At 53.8% G+C, this 22,880-nt stretch overlaps 1 protein-coding gene across 1 annotated transcript in view; it reads right to left on the reverse strand.

The window, feature by feature from the left end:
* EVC2 (EvC ciliary complex subunit 2) overlaps positions 1 to 22,880 on the reverse strand; it is a 63,742-nt gene that overhangs the window by 5,961 nt on the left and 34,901 nt on the right. Inside the window, exons 12-16 of the mRNA XM_004579358.2 lie at positions 21,596 to 22,050; positions 19,663 to 19,870; positions 18,178 to 18,300; positions 5,068 to 5,295; positions 863 to 1,077 (exon numbers count right to left, since the gene is read on the reverse strand). Of these exons, the coding sequence (XP_004579415.2) occupies positions 863 to 1,077; positions 5,068 to 5,295; positions 18,178 to 18,300; positions 19,663 to 19,870; positions 21,596 to 22,050 (1,229 nt within the window). The remainder of the gene's footprint in view (positions 1 to 862; positions 1,078 to 5,067; positions 5,296 to 18,177; positions 18,301 to 19,662; positions 19,871 to 21,595; positions 22,051 to 22,880) is intronic.

Here is a 22,880-nt window from a genome sequence, read left to right on the forward strand (position 1 = left end):
GCCACGGCCCACTTATCTCAGGAGAAAGGGAATGCATTTGGATGCTGCCTTGACATGGACAACCCTCATCAGAAAAATTCAACTCTGCCGTGGAAATCACACCCATGGACAGCTGGTCTACATCCTGCCATGAATGATTCATGCCCCGTCCTGTGCCAGCATCCCTGGGTCCCCAGAAAGGTTGGCTGCAGGGAGCCTGTGGGTGCCAATCTGCACAGTCTCCCATGGAAAGTGACAGAGCATTGGCACAGGACCTGCACACAATCCTCTTGCACACTTCAAGTCGCCTCTGGGAAAATGAAATTTAAAGATCAATATTGGTGCAAAACTTTTGGAATGTATACATTGTTGTCTCCTAACACGCACTTTTTATAAAGTTACTGAAGACCCGACTAACAGGGGTGTGACCCTCACATGTTACATAAGTTACACTGTGCTATGTAGAGCATCATGACCAAAAAACAGTGCATGTTCAGCACAGATGCAACTTTCCCCCCAATACTTCTGAGGTGGGTAGAACCCGCAGACGCAGAACTGTCCCCACTGCCTTCTGGGAAGCTGGAATGAGTGGGGCCGGCACTCCGACGTGGGATGTATCAACCACGCAGTCAAATGTCTGCCCTATAACTTTTCAGGAATAGTTCAAAAATATTAATTTAAGAAGCCTTCAGTGGTATTAAAATAAACAAAGAAGGATGTCAGGAGAGGGACAGGTGCTCCCAAGCCAGCAGCTGGGACATCCACTCTGGGCAGAGCCGCGGGTGCCAGATGGGCAAGGGGGTCCCTCAGCCTGTAAGAGATTAACTCCCTACCCTACCCCACCCCACCCCAGCCAGCATCCAAGTCTGGGGACCCAGCCTACCTCTGCTGCTGCTGCTCCAGCAACTTCTGGCTTTTGCCCAAGGCTTGCTGCAGGGTGGCGGACACCTGCCCTGTGGAGTCCTCTGCCCCGGGCTCACTCAGAAGCTCGGGCCCATCAGCCACCCAGTGCTGCCAGCTTGCCAGGGCCTGCTGCTGCTGAGTGGCCTCCTGCTGTGCCAGCCGGTCCTCCAGCTTCCTCTGCAGCTCCTCCAGTTCCTGCACGAGGTGAGGCTATCACTGAGTCCTGCAGCAAGGGCAGCCCTGGCTGGCCCTGGCAGCTGACACGCCCTGGCCTCGCCAGGTTCCTTCTCCAGTGGTGCCGAACCCCGCAGTGATTTCCCCCATCTCTGTGTGGCTTTGCACATGCAGTGCCCCGCACCTGCAGCACCTCTCTCCACCTGCCTGAACATCTCTGAGCCTCCCAGGCCTCAGCTTGGAGGAGGCTGAAGCGTCGCACGGGAGGCAGACTTAGCCTCTACTTGTCACTCCCCAAACCCCCCCAATCCCTGTCTGGGCAACTGCCTGAAGCCACCACTCTGTACCTGACCATTCTCTCCCGGCCTGCAGCCTGCTGAGCTGGCAGCACCTGCCATAGCTAATGCTGATGGCACTAACAGCATGCCCAGCACCGCGCTCCATGATTGGCATAATCAGACTGACCTAGACTGGCTTGAAATTTTTCAAATTCAGAATGGTACAAAAGCAATCCATGTTCAGAAACTGCACTGCCCAATTGGTATTTTGAGTTTAAATTTCTTTTTGCTCCTGGGATCACACGGTAAGGTGCTCCATCTCCTGTGATGGTCAGAGGGGGGACAGCTACAATTGCCCCAGGGTCAAGGCCACAAGCAGTACAGATTTCCATCTAGGAGGCACTGTGTTGCTGAGCTGGGACAGGCAGTAAATCATGTGAATTCTATACACTTTTTTAAAAAAGAGTTATTTAAATTTTTTTATTGGAAAGGCAGATATATGGAGAGGAGAAGAGACAGAGTGGAAGATCCCTAAGTGACCACAACAGCCGGTACTGCGCCGATCCGAAGCCAGGAGCCAGGAACTTCCTCCAGGTCTCCCACATAGGTGCAGGGTCCCAAAGCTTTGGGCCCTCCTCAACTGCTTTCCCAGGCCACAAGCAGGGAGCTGGATGGGAAGCGGGGCTACCGGGATTAGAACCAGCACCCATAATATGGGATCCTGGCACGTTCAAGGCAAGGACTTAGCGGTTACGCTATCGCACTGGGCCCGAATTCCATACACTTTCAACCACAATGTATGAAACGTATATAAAGGGCACGCATTTCCTTTATTTCCTATACACAGCTTAAACCATGAGAATTTTTCCATCCTGCCCTTTCTCACTGTCAACCCTCCCTACTTCTTCCATTCTTATTCTCTTTAATTTTTACAATTTACAATCACAAGCTTAACTTTCCACTACATAGGGAATCCAGTAAGCAGAGAAATCACTATTTCTCCAGTGTATGAACACAAGCGACAAACTTTCATCAAGTTTTACCATGCCAACTTCACTCACAGGCATGACTTTTTTCTATTCTATATTAATTAGTGGTTACAAATCGAGAAATCGCGTGATTATTTGCCTGTGGGGGACTGGCTTATTTCACTCAGCATAAAGGCTTCCAAATGCATCCATTCTGTTGCAAAACACAGGATTTCATTCATTTTTGTCGCTGAGTAATATTCCATCCTGTGTCTTTATCACAACAGAGACAGGAAGATTGTTTCAGGCTTTCTGTGGGGTCCAAGGGAACTCAGGGGTGAGTGAGATAAGTCACAGGCCTTCTACTGCAGCAAGTCAGTAGGCCGGGAGACAGTTGGCCATGGTTAGCATGGGGAGGATCAGCAGTGCTTGGGGCTGGGGAGACCAACTCGTCTGCAGGCGCTTCCTGCCAGGCTTGCCTCAGAACAGGTGGTGGTCCGGGTTGGGATGCATCAGGCTCAGCCACCACCGGGGACATCAGCATCCCATTTGGGTGCCAGTTTGAGTGCCAGCCACTCCACTTTCCATCCAGCTCCCTGCTGCTGCACCTGGGAACGCAGCAGAAGCTGGAGTTCCAGACGTCATCCTGGCTCAGGCCTAGCCATCGTAGAAAGCTGAGAAGTTGAAAAAGCAGATGGAAAATCTCACTGTCTTCACCTCTCTGGGTCACTGGGCCTTTCAAATCAATCAACCTCGCAAGGAGATAGATCTAGAACACAGGCCGCAGCTTGCGGGGTGTGCAGCACAGCCCATTCGCACTGAGCGCCTCCCAAGGGCAGAGATCGGAGTGCCTCCATACTCAGAAAACAGCGAGAGCTCTGACAGAGAGACGGGCAGGAAGGGGAGCCGGGGCACAGGCTGGCTGTGAACAATCCCACACGTCTCCAAGGAACATCCCTTTGGCAATGGTTGGAGGAGCAGCAGGTGGACAGGGACAGCCAGCCCGGAGTGCAGCTGTGCAGGGAGAAGGTCCAGGCTGACCCTGGCTGGGGACTGTGTGACATCACATTGCCGAGCCTCAGCTCTGCACTCTGTAGAGCGTCCTGGGCGGATATGTCCCGTGACCTAGACCGCACGAGAGCGCGATGCTTGCATGCTAACGTCAGCATCGCCTTTGCTTTCCAGACTGACACGAGTCAGCGCAGCAGCACTGGGCACCAGGCAGTCAGCAGAGGGGGCCTGTGGGCAGCATCGAGGAGGAGGGAGATGCCGGGGCTGGGCTCAGCACAGAAGACACACAGCCATTATAGGGAAATGCCGCCTTGGCGGGCACACTCCTCTGGATCACGCCCTCAGTCATGACAGCCCGTGCCTCCTGAACTTTCCCACTGTTGCCATGCAGCCCCATGCTCCAACCCTGCCTTGCGGTGGTGGCTCCGATTTCACAAAACAAGGCTAAATCGGCCACCGGATGAAGCACACCTCAAGACAGTTTCCTCAGGAGTCACTGCTTGCAAAGTGTTTAATTTCATGCCTTTTTAGTTCTCCTGAATGGTTCCCGGCTTAAAAGCATTTCCAACAGGAAAATGATTTGCGCAGAATGATCTAATGTCACAATGCAAGCAAGGATCTGGGGCCAGGCATGTGGGTGCAGCTCGCCGCCACAGACAGCACAGGGCCACCAGGCTCCGCACGCAAGCCTTTACCAAGAACCTGTCCTGCCACCTGCCCACACCTCAAGGTCGTTGCTTGAGAATGGAGCATCCTCTCACAGCCCCACTTTCAGCACAGTTCAGTGATTAATTCATATAATTACGATGAAGAGCACGGCTGTGCTGTAGCATGAAATTGCAACCTATTACTAATTATTAAATGATAACTCTAAGAAGTATAATTAAGCAGAGAATTATCCATGCTGAAATGCATCTCCACGCACAGCTTATGCTTGCCTGCCCCAAACAAGTGCTCCACAAATGTGAGTCCTTTGTTCTGGATTAATTACTAGATATTCTAGAATCTGCCCAGGACAGGCCTGAGTATTGTCCTCCAAACAGCTGCTGCCGGAACTTTTGATGAACCTCTAGCTTCTCACACCTTGAAACAGTGTAGCTTGTAGGAACAGTGGTAACAACTGGACACATAAAAGTTACAAGTGATCTGGCATCTGGCTCTCATCAGGATGCCAATCACTGAACGACACATGGTGTAGTGGACGAAGTGGGTTAAGCCTCCATCTGTGGTGCCAAAATCCCATACAGGCTGTGCTCCGAGTCCTGGCTGCTCCACTTCCAATCCAGCTCCCTGCTTATGGCAGGGAACAGGGCTTCAGTCCTCGGGCCCCTGCACTAGAGCATGTTCTAGGCTCTAGGCTTTGGATCGGCTCAGCATTAGCCATTGCAGCCATCTGGAGAGTGAACCACACTAAATGGAAGACCTCTCTCTGTCTCTCTCCTTTTCTCTGTAACCAAAAAAAAAAAAAGGAAAGGAAAGACACACTGTGGGCACTATGAGAAAACCACACTGCTTGCGCAAGGATGGCAGGTGCCACTGGCTGAAAGATGTATCCGCCTTACAGAGCCCATAAGATGCAAAAGGGTCCATGTCAGACACAGGGAGGTGGTCTCTTGGGTTGGGGAAACGCAGAAGTTACCTGCTCGGTTGGCACCGCAAACTTGCAGCTCAGACCAGTGGGGCGACTGAAGCCTGTTCCTGGGTAACACAGAGAGCACCTCCCCCACACCCACCCCTGCAGGGACCACACTCACCGGGCTGTGGGACTCCAGGACCTGGATGCAGGCTGCCTTGGTCAGGGTCCCGGACTCGCCCAGCTCCTCCAGGAGTAGGTCTTGTATGCTGAGCAGGGCACTGTAGGCAGCCAGGGTCTCGGTTGCCTGGGCGGCCTTCTGGAACTGCAGAGCCACGAGCGATTCTGCGAAGCGGCCCTCCTGGGCCTCCAGCCGCTGTACTCGCTCCCGCAGCAGCTCCCCACGCACCTGGGAGGGGACAGAGCCAAGGCCCCCCAAGGAGAGGAGTGGGGAGGGTGTGAGTGGGCCGAGCGGGCTGTCAGAGTTACCCACTCGGGATGCGGGGCATCATGCCACACCACACTTAATGCCCCAGCCCACTCTTAGCGACGCCCTCGTCAGCTGCATCTTTCCCAGCTCACGCCATGTACCCCTTGTGCTTCTCTGTGCCAGCGCGTCCCACCGAACATTTTCATGTCTATATGTGCTTTTTCCTTCATCCCACATCACTCTCCCACCTGCCACTCCCTAGGACCCAGTATCTGGGGGCCTCTGAGGGTCCTGGAGCAGGCAGCCCATTTTCTGTACCTGCTCACTCCACTGAGCAGCTCCTTTCAACACCTGTGAGGATCTCTTACCAGCATTGCCCCTAGACCCCCTGCAGCAGCACTGCAACGGACATCGCCAGGCCTAAGGCGTCACAATCCAAGACCCTGGACAGGGATCGTGTGAGTGCGCCCCCGCCCCAACACAGGGAGTGAAGGCACAAACCATGGAGTGGCTGGGGGCTGGCACGAGCATCTCCTCTCTGCAGCCACGACCCTTCAACATTGCTAGAATTTCACACAGGAGCTGAAAGGCAGAGCGGCCCAATCATCTATGGTTGGCTGCATGGCTGACAAAGGGCAGCCAGCCCTGACAGTGGCAAAAGGGAGGGGAACTCCGAATTATGTCACAAAGAGACAGCCAGATGGAGAGAGAGATTCCTGGCGAGGCAGGGACCAGCAGCAGGGGACACTCCCTCACTCTGGATGACTCCTGTGGCCAGAGACTGAATGTCCAGCTGTAAACCAATCAAAACCATCACTCCCGAACGCCTCTCCCAAGCCAAGCAAAAAAAAAAAAACCCCAATCAGCCGCAACAGTCCCCTCCTTCAGAGACCCCTCGGTCCCCTCCTTCAGGGACCCCTCCGTTGCCTGGCGCCTTCCCTGCTTCCTTCCGACCACTCCCGCTGCACATGCTGTTCCTTGTCCCTGCTCCTGGTTCCTTGTTTTCACGAGCCCTGACCCCCCCAGTGATCAGAGCTTTGGCGTTCCTGCCTCAGGGCTATGACGTAGAAGAGCTGCACAAATCCATCAGGAAGAAACACCCGCCACACACGGACACACACAGACAGGGTGTCGGGTGGAAGAAGCCCGCCACAGCAGGCCAAACCCCACGTGAGTCTGTGTAGGTGAGGCCTCCGAAGCAGTCACATCCACAGACCGGGGGACGTGATGGCCGGGGGCCGGGGAAGAGGAGTAGGGGCTGCTTAACTCGGGATAGAGGTTCACTCAGGAAAGATGGGAAAGAGGCAGGTGGTAGCGATGGTCGCACAACATGAATGCACCTGCTGCACCAGCCACACCCATAGATAAGGTTCAAACAATAGATTATAGGTGCTGCACACTAATAACCATGCAAAATTGTGCTTTATAACCATTTCAAATATCTATGTTTACACGTAGATGTATCAGAAAAAATACGCAGGTGAGAGCGGCTGATAGGGGATGGTCCAGGTCCCTCCCAATGGCTGTACAACCCCTTCCACACCCTGACACGTGTCCCTAGGATGAAGGTGTGACAAGCTCAGCCTTTAGCTCTGATGGGCCCTTGGGGAAGCGCTGAGAGTCAGTGGAGAGGGAAGGCTGGGGGCCATGGGCCAGGGCTAGGATAGTTCTTCCTAGATGGTCATGAGACACAGGCCTTGGGGAATGACAGGATGTGTCCTGCAGAGCTCTATCATCCCTGCACTTCTGCTTTACAGAGAAGCCCACGCGCTAGGGACCAGGGGCTCCTGCCCATCCCTGCTTGAAGAGGACTGCATGAAAGGCCACAGACAGGGCACAGCCGTGGGGCCACAGGTGGGTGTCAGTGCTAACTGCAGATTATGGGCACAAGTGGGGGGAGCTCTGTGTGGCGCCTACTGCTGGCTTGGGTCATCCTCCCATGACAAGGTGATGGCCGTCAGAACAGGATGTCAATTCTCCGTGGAGACACCAATAAGCCGAGCCCTGTAGCCACATGCCCTAACCTTGGGTGTGTCATAGAGCTCTCAATGCCTACACATTCCCATCTGAAAAGTGGGAATAAAAGTGCTGCCCAACACAAAGATTAGAAAGCAGCTTCGGTGAGCTAAAAGGTCATACATACGCACATAAAAGAAGATGTGACATATTTTGAAATACGTCTATACCCATGTTACCATCACCAACATCAGGAAAATGCCTGGCTCTTTCAGAATATTCTACAGGACTTTGGGAATCCCAGCCCTCCACCCTGCTGTCACTAGCAATGAGCTGACATTTTGCAGAGATTTTATAGGTGGAAGGCTGCAGCCTGGGTGGTGCTTCTCCTGTTTCCAATCAGCGTGCGTCTCGTGAAGGTCTTTTTCCATCTTCTTTGGAATGCCTGTGTTTCTACGTCACCTCCGTTGCAGGAACTGGTTACAGCTCTGCCTTGTCGTGTGAGTGGTTGCTGAGTTCATGGGGCCCACCACAGGTGGTCCTGCAGGGTTATGGTCCGTTCCACATGGAGAGGAAGCGCCCCACAGCAGCTTACTCCCTCCTCCGTCTTCCTCCCACTCTGGTCATTCACTTTAACTTCACCTCTTTGGTACGTCCCGCACTATTTTCTTTGAGTCACTAAATTCTTTTACAGTTTGAACTGAGATGACACTCACACAACACGAACCGCTCGAAGTTAAAGTCAACAGTTAAACTTACAACAGTTGTTGTAAGGCCATATCACCCACCTTTTTCGAGAACATCTTCATTCCAGAAGGAAATGCCACTTCAATTAACCAAGTACTCCCCAGGCCTCCGCAGCACCAGTCCCCAGCACCCACCCACCTCCTTGTGCTTCTACAGCTATACTTACCCTGGACATTTCACAGCACTGGATGACAGAAGGTGTGAGCTTTGAGTGTGGCTTCGCTCACCTGGCACAGTGTTTTGAGAGCCATCCCTTGCTGTAACATGGATCAATATCCACTCATTTATTGCAGGGAACACTAACTGTGCAGTCAACCGATGTTGCAACAGAGCCTTTTGTATCTCCTCATGTAATTACCGCGGTGGGCGCCCATTGCCTTGTGCAATTCCATCTGGTTTGGCCTTGAAAGACTTTGCTTTCCCGTTGTTTGCAAGAAGAGCCTCCTGGTGGGAAAATGTTTGAGCTGACACCTCTGCGAAAGTCTGCTTCCCTGGCACCACTGAAGGACATATTGCTCTGAGCTGGGACTTCTACTTCCGCATCACCTTGCCTCCAAGTTCTTTGAAGATATTAATCCATTGTCATCTCATTTGTGTGATTCGCAACAAGAAACCTGTTGTCTGATGAGGTAATACGCCTCGGTCTTCTTGGCGCTTTCCAAGTTCTTTCCCTAATCACTGGCTTTGAGCAACCCGACGGTGACATACACTGGGGCAGCTTCCTTCCTGTTTCTTACACTTGACATTTGCAGAACTCCTTCAATCTTCCAAGTTTCTAGTTCCCATCAAACGTGGGTTTTTTTCAGCCTCCGCACCCTCCCTTCTCTGCTCTCATTCTTCCCTACTTAGAAACCCCGATTACCTGTGTACGAGCCCAAAGAAGTTGTTCCACATTTCACCCACGTTCTCCTCATTTCCTGTTGGCTCTCATCTTAAACAGTTTGTGTTTCCAGGCCTTCAAGTTAGCTAAGCTTGCATGCTGCAGCCTAATCTGCTCTTGATTCCACATGCCTGGCATCTCAGAAGTGTCTTGCTCTTCACGACTATTACTTAGATCCTTCCGCATCTCCCATGCTCACCTGGCTTGAGCGTACGGAGCAGTACCACAGTGCTCTCCATCCAAGTGACCCTCCATAACTTCTAACATCCTATCGGCTCTGGGTGGAGTCCCTTGGGTTCTCCTCCGCTCGGAGACATACTGCCCCGCTCTGTGCCATGTATGGTATGTTTTCATTGTGAGTTTTACTTTGAGTCCTGGTTAATTTTGTATTTCCATAACTACAAGGTTATTTTGAAGCAGTCACAGAATAACAGTTAATTTTGGTGCATGAACTCTGAAGTCCATGTCCAATCTTTATAAAATGTATGCTCCTCCAAGTGTTGCAGGCTCTTGGTAGGCTAGAGTTTTGTATTGGGGTGTGGTTGAGCAACCTGGAACAGTCATCTTTTCTGACCATGGTTTTAGAGTCTCATGGATGAGGTAATAGCAGAGTCTTGGATGGAGAGGACCATCGCCGCGGCTGAGCAGGACCCGAGCCTCCTCCTGCCCGGTGTCCGAGTTAGGAGGTCTCCCCGGCTGGCTGCAGGGAGCAATCTTCTCCCCAAACCGTTTCAGGTCTCCTTTGGCTGAGCTCGGTCTTTGCCTACAGTGCTGGAGCTGAGCCGGCCTCCACCGCCCCAGCAGGGAACCCAGAGCTCTCTCCTTCAGGCTCTCCACCCCTGCAGATCCTTCCTCTCCAGTTTCCCATCCCTGGAATTCCGAGAGTGTCCTCCATCCAGGTAGTGGACCTGGCCTTGCCTGGTTCCTCCTTGCTGGGACTCAGACTGCAAGCCTCTCCAGGGTCTGATCCGTCTGTCGCTGCCTCTCAGGGTGACCACTCTGCCAGGGGTCCCGCATCCTAACGCCTCGGCCTCACACCCTTCGTTCACGTGTTGTGTGTTTTGCTTTGCTTTTAAGTGAGGGATGACTAAGTCCATCTTGGAAGAGCAGAAGCTCCTCATGAAGGTTATCTTGATTACAAAATTAAGAGAATGCTTGTGAGTGCTTAGAAGAGGGGGACACACGACCATGAGCTGCCGTTGGTGTTGCTGTCCATATCCCTCGAGGCAGGTGAGCATACACTGGGAAGCAGGTGTGCACAAAGGAGAGGGGGAGGGTTGGGGGAGGACTGTGAAGATGATGCTGCATCGAACTGGATGTTGAAGCAGGCAGGTGTTTGGAAAGAGAAAGCACAGCACGGAAGAGGCCCTGTGGGGCTGGGGCAGGAGGATTTGGAGCAAAGCTGGAACAGGCCACAGAGGCCCGGGTGGGGTGCAGCAGGCAGACTCTTGGGCAGTCCAGCCCTGTCTGAGCAGGAGGACGAGGGGAGCAGGATAGGTCCCCTGCGTGCAGCACCTGTCAGGGGCCCAGAGCCCTCCTGTGTGCAGCGTCCTTCAGGGCCTGGAAACCCCTGTCCCCAGGGGGATGAAGTGGCCCTGATGGACGGCTCAGGTTTCATTTATGCAAATGTACATCTAAAGCCCTGGGGAGGCAGAGCCTCGCACAGGAAGAAATTTCCACCTTGTAGTGGAATTTTAAAAAGATCCTGCTTTCTTCTGCAGAAAGCTTCCTTCCCCCACTGTCTCCAGAGACAGTGTGAATGCTCCCCTCCCAGAACTCCTGCAAGATTTGCATTTCTGTGAGGCGCTAATCATGGGCCTCATTACTTATTGAAGCCATCAAAGGAACAAGAATTCAAGTGCAAGAAAACAGATCCTCCATCCTCCACACTCTCCTGTGTGGGGAGTTCAAGCAACTTTTTTCTCTATTCTCCCCGCAGCCTGTGGCCTGCAGTGGGGCAACTTCCCCTGTAATCCCGGGGCATTCTTGAAATGCAAGATGGAATCACCACCTGGATCTAGAAGCACCACTCCATACATCCTTCCGCCAGCACAACCAGAGGCCTGGATGAGCCACACAGATACCCGAGGTGAGCTCTGATACTGACACAAGCCAGAGTGCGGCCCAAGTGCACTGGCCTCTAAGCCGGAGCCCTCCCTCCTCTCTGAATTGAAAACCAAGTCCCAGCAGGCTGCCAGCACAGCCCTGGTCTCCCAGCCAGCCTCCCTGAGCCTTGGGACGCCTTGCACAGCCATTCTACCAGGTGCTGTGCACATGAACTCACTGAACCAAGGAGATGAGGCAGCCAGCCTTAGAAGGTCCCCATCACTGGCTGCATGAGGCCATCTGTTTCACCAGCAGGGAGGGAATGCTTTCATGGCCAGCATTGTCTAGACAGCTTCTTGGTAGGAAACTCCAAGTCTGGAGCAGGAAGTAACTGCCTCCTATGCACAGCTCACCTGGACTGGCTACAGCCCACTCAAACATCAAAAATTTCCCATAAAGGCCATGGTATCTCCATCCAGGAGCAGGGCACAGCAACCAGGAACAGCTTGGGCACGAGCTAAAATGCCTGTCTCACCCAATATCCATTGTCTTGACTGCTGACCTTGACTGTTGACCTCTGGGTAAGCCCAGGAGGGACGGCATTACTCCTTCTCCCACCATCCTGCTGGCACTGACTGCTTTTCTGTGAGTTGGGCAAGTTCAGTTTTGGGGGTCCTATTGTAACTCCTCCCACCACTTTTGGGGTGGTTCTTTGGCAAATCAGAGAATGAAGTGCCCTGTGGGGAGGATGCTAGAGGAAGTTGGGCTGCATCTGTCTCTGCTTCTTCCTTAATCTCATCAAGTCTGAAGGCGGGGCGGTGGCCAGCAGCAGCTGAGGGCTGCACAGCCCAATCCCACCCCGGCCATGCTGCACAGGCTTGGCACGGCCACTCTCCTTCAGGCCTGCACCTGAGCCTCACTTGCCATCATGCACCTGACTTGAGAATGCTTCCCAGCTTCCAACACAGGCTCTGGCACCCCCACAAGCACCCAGCACCCTGAATTGCCCAGCCTCACCCTGACTCTTCCTCCTTTGATTGGGCCTGCTCCCAGTGCTACTTCAATTCCATGGCAGGACAGTCTGGAATCCTATACACTGCTAACACTCCTTTCCTCCTGCTCCCGTCCCAGGGTGTGATCTCCCTTCACCTTTCAATCAATCTTACATTCCTGCTCCTTTCCTTTCTCTGTGTCTCCTTCTTAGAATTCCTTCATGCAGGGAGCCCAGAACTGGAGGACAAATCTCAGAGCTGGAGGGCCTCTCTCAATTCCCCTGTGACAAAAAGAGGCTACTCCCACCTCCATCACCGACAAAGTGCAGACGACTCAACCCTACAGGCAAGTGAGAACAAACAGTCCCCAAGAAGCTCGCAGAGCATGCAGAAGAAACTGCCAGCCACCCAGCAGGTATCCAGGGCAGTCCGTGGACCTCAGGGCAGTCCGTGGACCTCAGGTCGCGCCAACCTTCAGCAATCCTTTGCTTATGATCCATGCCTTCTTATTTAGTCCCAGGAACATTTTCTCAAAACCAGCCCCACTGGCCTCTCCTTTGTCATCCTCAGTCTATGAGACTGGTTTTTTTTTAAAGATTTATTTATTTTTATTGCAATGTCAGATATATAGAGAGAGGTGGAGAGACAGAGAAGATCTTCCAACCGATGATTCACTCCCCAAGTGACTGCAATGGCCGGTGCTGAGCTGATTCGAAGCCACAAACCAGGAGCTCTTCCAGATCTCCCACACAGGTGCAGGTTCCCTAGATTCTGGGCCGTCCTTGACTGCTTTCCCAGGCCACAAGCAGGGAGCTGGATGGGAAGCGGGGCTGCCGGGATTAGAACCGGCGCCCATATGGAATCCCAGCATGTTCAAGGCAAGGACTTTAACTGTTAGGCCACTGCGCCGGGCCCTATGAGACTGTTTTGTAACCAAGCATGTTCTAAGAACAGTCACCCCTGCCTACCCAATGCCAAGCACTTTGAATAAAGTTGATGCATGATTGCTGAAGAGTGATGAATAGGATGAATACATTCTACGAAGCACTTGACCATGGTGGAATGCTTTCCGCGTTTCATTAGAAGTCTCTGGGCTTGCGTCTCCCTGGCCAGGGTCATACAAGTTCTGCACTCTTCCTGCAGAGGCAGCGGACAGTGACAGACACAGGTGTGTCATGTCATGTGCCGTGGGACGCAGACGCGTTACTGCACCTCCCTGGGCCTGCTTTGTTTGGAGATAACCAAATTATCAAGCAGCAAGAGGTGGTGCTTAATGTCACTTTTCATCTGATTCTATAATTATCTTTTTGTCATTATCAGTTAACTACTGTCTCTTTTGAGTTGTGTGAAAAACATGAGGTCTGGTGTTGTAGCATATCGGTAAAGTACTGCCTGCAATAGCTACATCCCTGATGACAGCTGCTTTGTGTTCCGGCTGCTCTGCTTCCAGCCCAGCTCCTTGCTAACGTGCATGGGAGAAGAACAGAGGGTAGGCCAAGTATTTGGGTCTCTGCACCCATGTGGGAAACCTGGGTGAAGCTCTGGCCACTGGCTTGGGCTTGGTTTAGTCCTGGCCATTGTAGCCACCTGGGGAGTGAGCCAGTGGATGGAAGAGCTCTTTGTAGGCCTGGCACAGTAGCCTACTGGCTAAAGTTCTCACCTTATACATGCTGAGATCCCACATAGGTGCCAGTTCGTGTCCCAGTTCCCTCCTGTGGCCTGGGAAAGCAATGGAGATGGCCCAAAGCCTTAGGACTCTGCACCCACGTGGGAGACACGGAAGAGGCTCCTGGCTCAGCTCCGGCCATTGTGGCCACCTAGGGAGCGAACCAGCGGCCAGATCCTTCGCTCTGTTTCTCCTTCTCTCTGTAAATCTAATTTTCCAATTAAAAAACAAATAAGTCTATTTTGCTTTTTCTTAAGAGTTCTTTATGTGTGTGTCTATATCGCTCATGGTAATTCTGACTTTCCAGTAAAAATGAAAGAATCTTTAATGGCAAAAAAGCATAGAAATAATGGTTTGTAATATTGGCGTATAGTTTCACTCTTCCTAAAGAAATTTCATTTCAAATTATAAAATAAGTATATGCACAAGGTAAAAACCCCTTCATGGTTGGATTTCTGGTGGAGGACAGTGGATCTGGGGGCTGTGGTTGTGGCACAGAGGGTAAGCCTGCCGCCTGCAGCACCAGCATCTCTGAGGGAACCAGCTCAAACCCTGCTGTGTAAGCTGCACTAACAGTTCTGTGGACAGCAGATGGAAAAGCAAGGGAAAATGAGAGTGAACAGCAGCAGAAATATTGCCAAAGTCAGAAAACGCAAGACAATGCAGCGGACTCCAAGGCTTCCGGAGAGCTGAGGTCGAAGCAACCAAGGATTAAACAAAGCAGCTACCTGCTTCATACTGCACATTGCTCCAAGGCTCGCAGAGCACAAAGATAACACCCAGGAGTAGGGAAGGGACAAAGACAGGTGCCAGTGGTGTGGGCAGCAGGTTAAGCCACCACTGTGACACCGGCACCCACAGGAGCACAGCCGACCCACCTCATCCAGCTCCCCGCTAGTGTGTCCGGGAGAGCAGTGGAGGACGGCCCACGTGCCGTGGCTGTTGGACCCACACGGGAGGCCCAGCTCCCCGCTAGTGTGCCCGGGAGAGCAGTGGAGGACGGCCCACGTGCCGTGGCTGCTGGACCCACACGGGAGGCCCAGCTCCCCGCTAGTGTGCCCGGGAGAGCAGTGGAGGACGGCCCACGTGCCGTGGCTGCTGGACCCACACGGGAGGCCCAGAGTTCCTGGTTCCTGTCTTGGCCTGGCCCAGCCCCAGCTGTTACAGACAATGCGAGAGTGAACCAGAGAATGGAAGCTCATTCTCTCACTCTCTCTGAGCATTTTATTTTATTTTTAAAAATTTATTTATTTTTACTGCAAAATCAGATATACAGAGAAGAGAGACAGAGGGAAGATCTTCCATCTGATCATTCACTCTCCAAGCTGCGCTGATTCAAAGCCAGGAGCCAGAAGCCTGGAGCCTCTTCCGGTTCTCCCACATGGGTGCAGGGTCCCAAGAATTTGGGCCGTCCTCAACCGCTTTTCAGGCCACAAGCAGGGAGCTGGATGGGAAGCAGGGCTGCCAGGATTAGAACCGGAACCCATATGGGATGCCGGCATGGTTAGCTGCTAGGCTACCACACCGGGCTCGCTCTGAGCATTTAAGTTAATACTTAGAAAAAGATGAAGCTAGGACAGGAGAGGCTGTACCTTTCCCCAGCCTATGGCCGGCAGGCCCTGCCCCTCCCTCCAGTCTTTGAACTTGGGAACCCTGCACTGACCACTCCAGCCCTCTTTCCCGCTGGCCTCTCAGAGTGCTGGCAAGTCAGGGGTTTGTGTCCTAGACAGAAAACTAGATGCTTATCTGGGGTTTGACTGACTGGGAGAGAGATCTGCAGATCCTGGTGTGAAGGCCACAGCCCGGGAGGGCTGCAGCCCACCAGCCTGGGGTCAGGCTCTGGCCTCCAAACAACCGCCAAAATATTTGTTTATTTAAAAGGCAGAGTTAGAGGCTGATCTTCCATCCTCTGGTTCACTCCCCAGACAGCAGCAGCAGCAGCTGGGCTGGTCCAAAGCCAGGAGCTCCGCTGCAGTCTCCTACTTGGCTTCAGGGACCTGGGCATTAGCAGGGAGCTGACGGGGAGGCGCAGCTGGGACTTGAACCGGCGCCCGCCTGGGATGCCGACACTGCAGATGGCAGCTGGCTTAACCCACCCTGTCCCAAGGTCGCCCCCTCCTGTCAAGCAGTTCTTGATTACTTCACTCTTAGATATGAATAAACCACCGAGAATGACCTCAGCCAATGCAGAAATAAGAGGGGAAGTAACAGCAGCCTCCGAAGAATGAGGAGATGAAAACATCGATGAAAACCTCCACTCAGGGTCTGCTCCCCCGCAGAGGGCCAACAGACAATGCCAAGGCAGACGGGGAAGAGAACTAACGCCACGAGGCCACGCTGCCCAGGCAGATCAGAGAGAAACGGGGAGGGATGCATCAGCTGACTCAGAGAAGCTCCCAGAATTCCAGAACTGGCCACACTCTCAGTTACGCTTGAGGAAAGAATTGTAAAAATTCAGTCTTGCAAAATATCAAAACACTAAGTTCCCCTGGGCCCTTTCTCAGGAACCGGATAGAAAACACATTTGATTACAATAAGGAAAAAGAAGGGTGCAGTCAATTCATGGCATGCCCCACAACCATGTCCAATGGGGCCTGCCACGGCCACACAGAGATCTCATCAAGAAATGGGAATTTTTTTAAGTTTTATTTATTTATTTGAAAGTCAGAATGATAGGAAGAGTGAGAGGGTGAGAGAGAGACCTTTGATCTGCTGACTCACTCCTCAAGCAACTACAACATCCAGGGCTGCGCCTGGGTCTCCCAGTGGATGGCAGCGAGTCAAGAACTTGAACCATCTTTCCATTAGCAGGGAGCTGGACTGACAACAGAGCAGCTGGGACTCAAACCGGCGCCCTGGGAAGACTGCAAGTGGCAGCCCAACTTGCCATACCACAATGGCGGCACCAAGGAGTTGGAATTAACTGACAGCATCTACTGTGCGCAGTGGCTACCTAACAAGAAGTGGGCTGAACTGAAGCTAAAGACACAGAAAGCTACCTAATGAAACAAAAGGACACTATTAACTCCAGGAAAAAGTTATGGCTGTACAGGCACAGGCATGAGAAAGGATCCCAGCTGAGTGACATCTAATTCAAAGTAATAAAAACTACAGCTACTGATCTTACTGGGCCAGGACATGCTGCAACAGCCAAAAGCTTCACCTAGAGTCCCTAGCCTTTTAAGATCAAAGGGCCCATAAAAGGAGGGTTGTGCGGCACCCTTAACCACATGCCACAACACACAGTGCTGCTGTAGAAAGCAATGAGAAAACTGTTGTGCACAATCTCCAAGCACATGTAGATGACAGACAGACGTGGGCAGAGATAGGGCAGGCTGACTGCCCATCACGTGATGGACAGCCCCGAGCTGTGCTGCATCTTGCATTGGCCTTGGGGTCGGCCTAGACACGAGCCAGGACAATGATTCACATCCCCTGAGCTGCTCAAGGCACTCAGCAGGCAAGAACTGGCTGGTGCCCACTTGAAATGGCTGCCCTGGGAGTCACTGGATGGCACAAGGTCAGGGCAGGCATCCCAGATGTGAGCATTCACCATGCAGGCACCACCCCAGGGTAACTCTCCTTGGCTACCCCCGCCCCACCCACGGAAGGAGGGTCCTGGGGACCACAGAACAGGTTGCCCTAGGGTAGTCCTCCTCGGCTGCCCCTTGCTCCACCCAAGGAGGGAGTTCTTGGGAGCCACAGAACAGACCGCCCTCTCGCTCCCGCAAGCCCGCGGGAGATTGTGCATGCTGAGAGACCACACTATCTTCTATCATGCACTGTGGGCAGGGAGAAAAGGAAGAAGTGAACCCACAGACCAGAGCAGAGTCAAGAGAGCGGACTGGCTAGCACAGGCCTTCCCGCTGGACATGCCCCAGCAAACATTCTCTGGCTTTCCCTGAGCAGCTCAGCACAGCCTTCCTGGCCTCTGTGACCCAGTGCCCCGCTGTACTGAGCAAACGCCTCCAGGCAGAGTGCAGGCTTTAGGAGCCAGGACCGCATGGTGCCTCCCCTTCTGCCTCAGGCCCAGCCCCTGCCAGCCTGCTCCACCTGCCAGCATCCCCCTTCCCCAACAGCTCCAATCACAGACTGATGGACGCGTTGGTCATTCCTGTGCTCCACCCCCATCCTGCCCCACAGCAATCTGTGTGCTCCGTGAGACCAGGACTGGCTTGGTCACAGCTGTGACCCCAGACTGCAGTAACACCTCCTGGGGCATACTGCCTCCCCCTCCCCAATAATTTAGGGATCCACAGAACTGTGGGGCAAACCTCAGAGTAGAAAAGAGGATAGTGGTGGGGTAAGTGGGGAACATAACGGTGTTCAGGGAAGACTTCCCGGGAGAGGGGGCATCAAAGGACCACAGTGGATCAGGTGATTTATTCCAGTGGGGAAGCAGGGGGCGGTGGGAAATGGCAGGAGGAAGGGACAGGCCCAATGCGGAGGCCGGCAGGGCTGGTGGAGGAGAGGCTCCTGAGACCAAGGGCAGCAGGAGGGTAGGAGCACAGGGAGGGCCTGAGGGGAGGACTGGCGCTGAGGGACATGGGGCAAAGGGCAGCAGGCACACTGACCTTCTCTGCCAGGTCCTCCGGGGCCTGTGCCTCCAGCAGGTGAATTTTATCCTCAATGCACTTCTTCAGCAGGTCTGCCCGGCTCTTACCCTTGGAGCGTGGCTTTCTCGCCTTGGACGGCTGCTAGAGAGGCGAAGATGAGGTCGGTGTGGAGCTGAGGGTCGGGCCCACGCAGGGCTCCTGGCCCAGCCAGCTGGGGAAATGCTAGTCTCCCAGGACCAGTGTTGTGGCTAAACTGCTGCTAGCTACATTGGTATCAGGACTCAGCTGCTCCTCTTCCCATCCAGCTCCCTGCTAATGCAGCAGAGCAGGCAGTGGAGGATGGTCCAAGTGCTTGGGCCCCTGAACTCATGTGGGAGACCCCGGGGAAGCACCTGACTCCTGGCTTCAGCTTAGTCCAGCCCCAACCACTGTTGCCATTTGGGGAGTGAACCACTTTATGGAAGATCTCTCCCCAGTCCTCTCTCTCTCTCTCTCTTTCACTCTCTCATTCTACCCTCCAAACTAATACATAAAAGTCTTAAACAAATTATTACTTCCCAATCCTACTCTCCAGTTCTTTGTAGGTCAGTTTGATCTTCTCTGCTGGGCAGTTTTCTTATGCGCCTGACAGAGGTGTAACACCTGCTCCCCAGCTTCGCCTGCTTATGGACTTCCCATGAGCTCGACTGATGTTCACATTTTCAAAGCCAACTAGTTATCACCCCAAGAAATGCTTGACATCTTGCACCTGTCTGGTGGCTGGCCAGCTTGGTAACCAAGATTGCAAACTGTGCTGAACACCTACTGTGTGCCCACCCCTCCACTAGGTGCTGGGGATGGAATGACTAGGGGGACAGGGATGGACAGCTTGTTTGTAAGCAGGAGGCCAAGACACCAGGATAAATCCTGTACAGCCACAAAAACAGACGCACAGGGGGTTATTCCACAGGAGCACCCAGGGAGGGCTTCTCAGAGGAGGTGACATTTGGGCTGAGCCCTGAATACACAAGCAACCCAGCAAGGTCTTAGTGGAGGAAACAGAAGCTCCAGGGCATGGAGGAATGGAGATACGTGGGTCCCTGAGGAATGGCACTGTAGGAAGGAGCGTGGGAGCCAGGATGGGAAGGGACAGGGCCAGGCAACGTTGTGGTCCTAGGTCAAGGTTAGCCTAGACTCTGGCTCTGGAGCCAGAAAGAGCTGTCTGCCCTTAAGACACGCAGTAGGTGCTCAGGAATCAGCATCCTTGAAGGCCAGGGTGGCGGTGGGGCATGCCCCCTTTCCCTGAGCCACCACGCTGAGCTGTAGCTGCCTCTGGGTATTGCTCACACATGTGTGGGCAGGAGGGAGAGGAGTGCCTCAGGCCAGGCTCCCTTCCACGGGATGAAGCTCAGACAAGAGCGGACGTGAAGCAGGGGGCAGTGTTAATTTGGTCCACAGGAGGACCAAGGGGGAGTCGGCGAAGTGATGGCGCTGCCCCTGCCCCAACCCGCCTGTCCATCCCACCTGTGGCTCAGCAGGGGTGGCCAGGGCCTGGTCCAGTTTCAGGAACTCGGCTTCCCTCCAAGCGGAGTGTAGTTGTTGCAGCAGGACCCGGGCCCGGATCTTGGGGAGAGCCAGGCTGCGGTCCATCTGGGCGAAGCAACCGTGGACCTCCTGCCTCATCTGGAGCAGCTCGTCCTCGGACAGTGAGAAGGCTGAGGAGCACAGCTTCCTGCAGAGGGAGGTGGTACCATGAAGCTCTGGGCTGGGTCGAGTTCCTGGCTCCCCAGCACTGCTGAGGGCCACCATGTTACACCAGGGCCAAGGAGCGACAGCCCAGGGAAACAACACCACCATGATCAGAACCCAGCACCAAGGTCCAGCACTGCCCACAGAGCCTGGTCAGCAGGGGCAGGGGAGAGAGAAGCTCATCTCAAAGGCAGATGATTGACAGCTGTTACTTAGCATAACCTGCTCTGTGCTGGGAGCTGTGCTGAATGATTCTCATGGGTTGGACTGTGTCCCCCTCAAGGACACACTTGAGTCCTACAGCCCCATGCCTGTGACTATAGCTTCTTTGGGCATGGAGTCTCTCTGCTGATGAAGTAAGTTAGGATGCATTTGTCCCTTAATCTGACATGACTGGTGTCCTGCAAGGCAGATTGCCAGGAGACTGGCAGTGGGGGTGGAGTTAGGACACAAACACCAAGGGCAACCTGCCACGCCAGAGGTTCAGAGCAAAGCAAGGAACAGACTGTACCTCTGGCCTCCAGGATGGATGGAGGACCCACTCCTGCTGTTGTGAGCCCCAAGGACCAGACTTCGTCCTCAGATTTCAGCGAGGACACTGAGAAATGGCCCCTGCCCTTAGTGGCAAAGCCCTTGGCTCTCGACTATAGCACTCACTCTCACTGGCCCAGGGGACTCAGTGTTGGGCAAAGAAGTGGAAATGGGGCATGTACCATGGACCTCACCACAGAACTCTGGCCCCGTCCCAGGTAAGCGCAGCTCAGGAGGAGCTCTTGCCCCTGCCTTCCTGCTTTGGGCAATGTGGGTCTGCCCTGAGCCGTGGCTCCCAGAGGCTCCAGTGCTAAATGCTGGATTCCTAAGCTGTCAGGTGAGTGCCCTCAGATGTCGACTGGAGACCCATTCCTCCAGTCACACTGCCCTGGAAGTGGGCAACAACCTCAAAAAAGTTCTCCTTGAGTGAACCTGGCCATTCTCTCTGCTCCAGTGCTCCCCTCCTCACCGCCTCCATCCCACCATTCTCAGCCACCGCTGATCTTGAAATCCCTAGGGAGAATAAACTAACCAGCTGACCAACCAACTTAACAATTAACCAATCAACTAAACAATCAAGTAACCAACCACCTACTCAACTAACTAGCCATCCAATCAATCAACTACCCACCTACCAAAACCAACCACCCAATCAATCAACTAACCAATAAAACAACAAACCAATTAACTAACAAATCAGCTAGCACACTAAAAGCCAACTAGTCAGCTAATCAACTAAACATCCAGCTAACCAATTAACCAACTAACCAATAAACCCAAGAGATGACCTAACCACCCAACTAACCAATCAACCAACTAAACTAGCTACCCACGCAAGCTGCTAACCAACAAAGGGACAGTTCAGGCAGGGAGACAGTGAAATGGGACACAAGGCCTGGGACCATGTGCTGCCTGGGCAGTCAGCAGAAAGAAGCAGGGGATCATGGAACCGCCTTCTGCTCCCCTCAGCACAGCCACCAACACTTCTGGGCTGCAGGTGCAGCCTCTGCCCGAGCACGAGCTACATCTGGCAGTTCCCTGCCAGCTCGTGGAATTATTCAAGCCAGCCCACCCCCAACTCCTGCGCTGGCCAGGAATGGGTCACTGCCCTGCATGGGTCGTGGGTCTCCTGGGGCCAGCATCGAGCCGCAAGGGGTGCCCTGGGTGGGGCACTCACGTGAAGACCAAGTGCTCCCAGCGTCTCAGCTCTGCCTGCTCCTCAGTGGAGGCCTCCAGGGCGTCATCCTTCAGCCGCTGCCGCACACTCTGGACACCCTCCTGGCCCCGGGCCCTGTCCTCAGCCTCCAGCTGCTCAGCCCGGGCTGCCATCTCCTGGCCGTGCTCCTCCAGGATCTGCTGCAGGAAGGGCCAGGGCACGCTGCACTTGAGCAGCTCCTGCGTCATGGCCGAGTTCTGCAGCCGTCGCAGCTCCTCGGTGGCCTTCTCAGCCAGGGACAGCGTCAAGGCCCGGAGCTCGTCCAGGGCGGCCTGGTCCAGCTGCTCCTGCAGCTCCTCCAGGGCAGCACTGTGCTCGGCCACCAGGCTCCGCCACTGCTGCAGGTACTTGCCAGCATCCTCCGCAGCACGCAAAGCCTCACCCACACACAGCTGCTCCTTGCGCTGTTCCTTGTGCTGGGAAGGAAAAGAAACAGGGGTGGAAAATGTGCCACGTTATTGCAGGAGGAAGGGGTTTAGTAAGAAAACAAACAAAAAGCAGTCATGTAGCAAGTTAAGCCTCTACCTACAACGCCAACAACCCATATGGGCGCCAGTTCTAGTCCCGGCTGCTCCACTTCTGATCCTCCTTCCTGCTAAAGCACCTGGGAAAGCAACGGAGGATGGCTCAAGGACTTGGGTTCTTTTACCCTCATGGGAGACCTGGAAGAAGCTGCTGTTTCCTGGGTTTGGACCAGCCCACTCTGGACATCATAGCCATTTGGGGAGCGAACCAACGGCTGAAGATATTGGCTGTGGTGTTACTTATAATGACATCACAATGAGTCTTCTGTTTTGTGAGCCAGGAAACAATCTGCCTCTTGCTCATCCACACTATAAGCACTGCCAGCCTACCTTGCACCTGGGCATGGTGGACACAACAGAAATCTTGGCTTTTGTGGAGCTGCATCGCCACTCCAAGCCAATCACCGCATGTGCCAAAAGTGGCTGCCAGAAACAGCATTCATGGGAGATTGGCAGAATCTCCCTGGCATGGGAGGCAGCCACCAGATGCCAACAGCCCCAGGACCAGGCCTGACCTTCAGGGTGTCCTGCCATTTCTATTTCTCCACCAGCAGCTTGGGCTGGGATACGAGTCACCCCACCTGTCCTGCTCCCCAGGCCAGCTGCTGGGCCCATCTGCGCCATCATCTGTGCTCACCTGGCCAGGTGACAGGATCCTCTCACAGAGCTGGTATTCCCAGACTGCTCACCCTCAGTCAGCGGGGCACTGAGCTCCCTGAATC

This window comes from Ochotona princeps, chromosome 11 (genome assembly GCF_030435755.1).
Source record: "Ochotona princeps isolate mOchPri1 chromosome 11, mOchPri1.hap1, whole genome shotgun sequence".
NCBI classification, from domain to species: Eukaryota; Metazoa; Chordata; class Mammalia; order Lagomorpha; family Ochotonidae; genus Ochotona; species Ochotona princeps.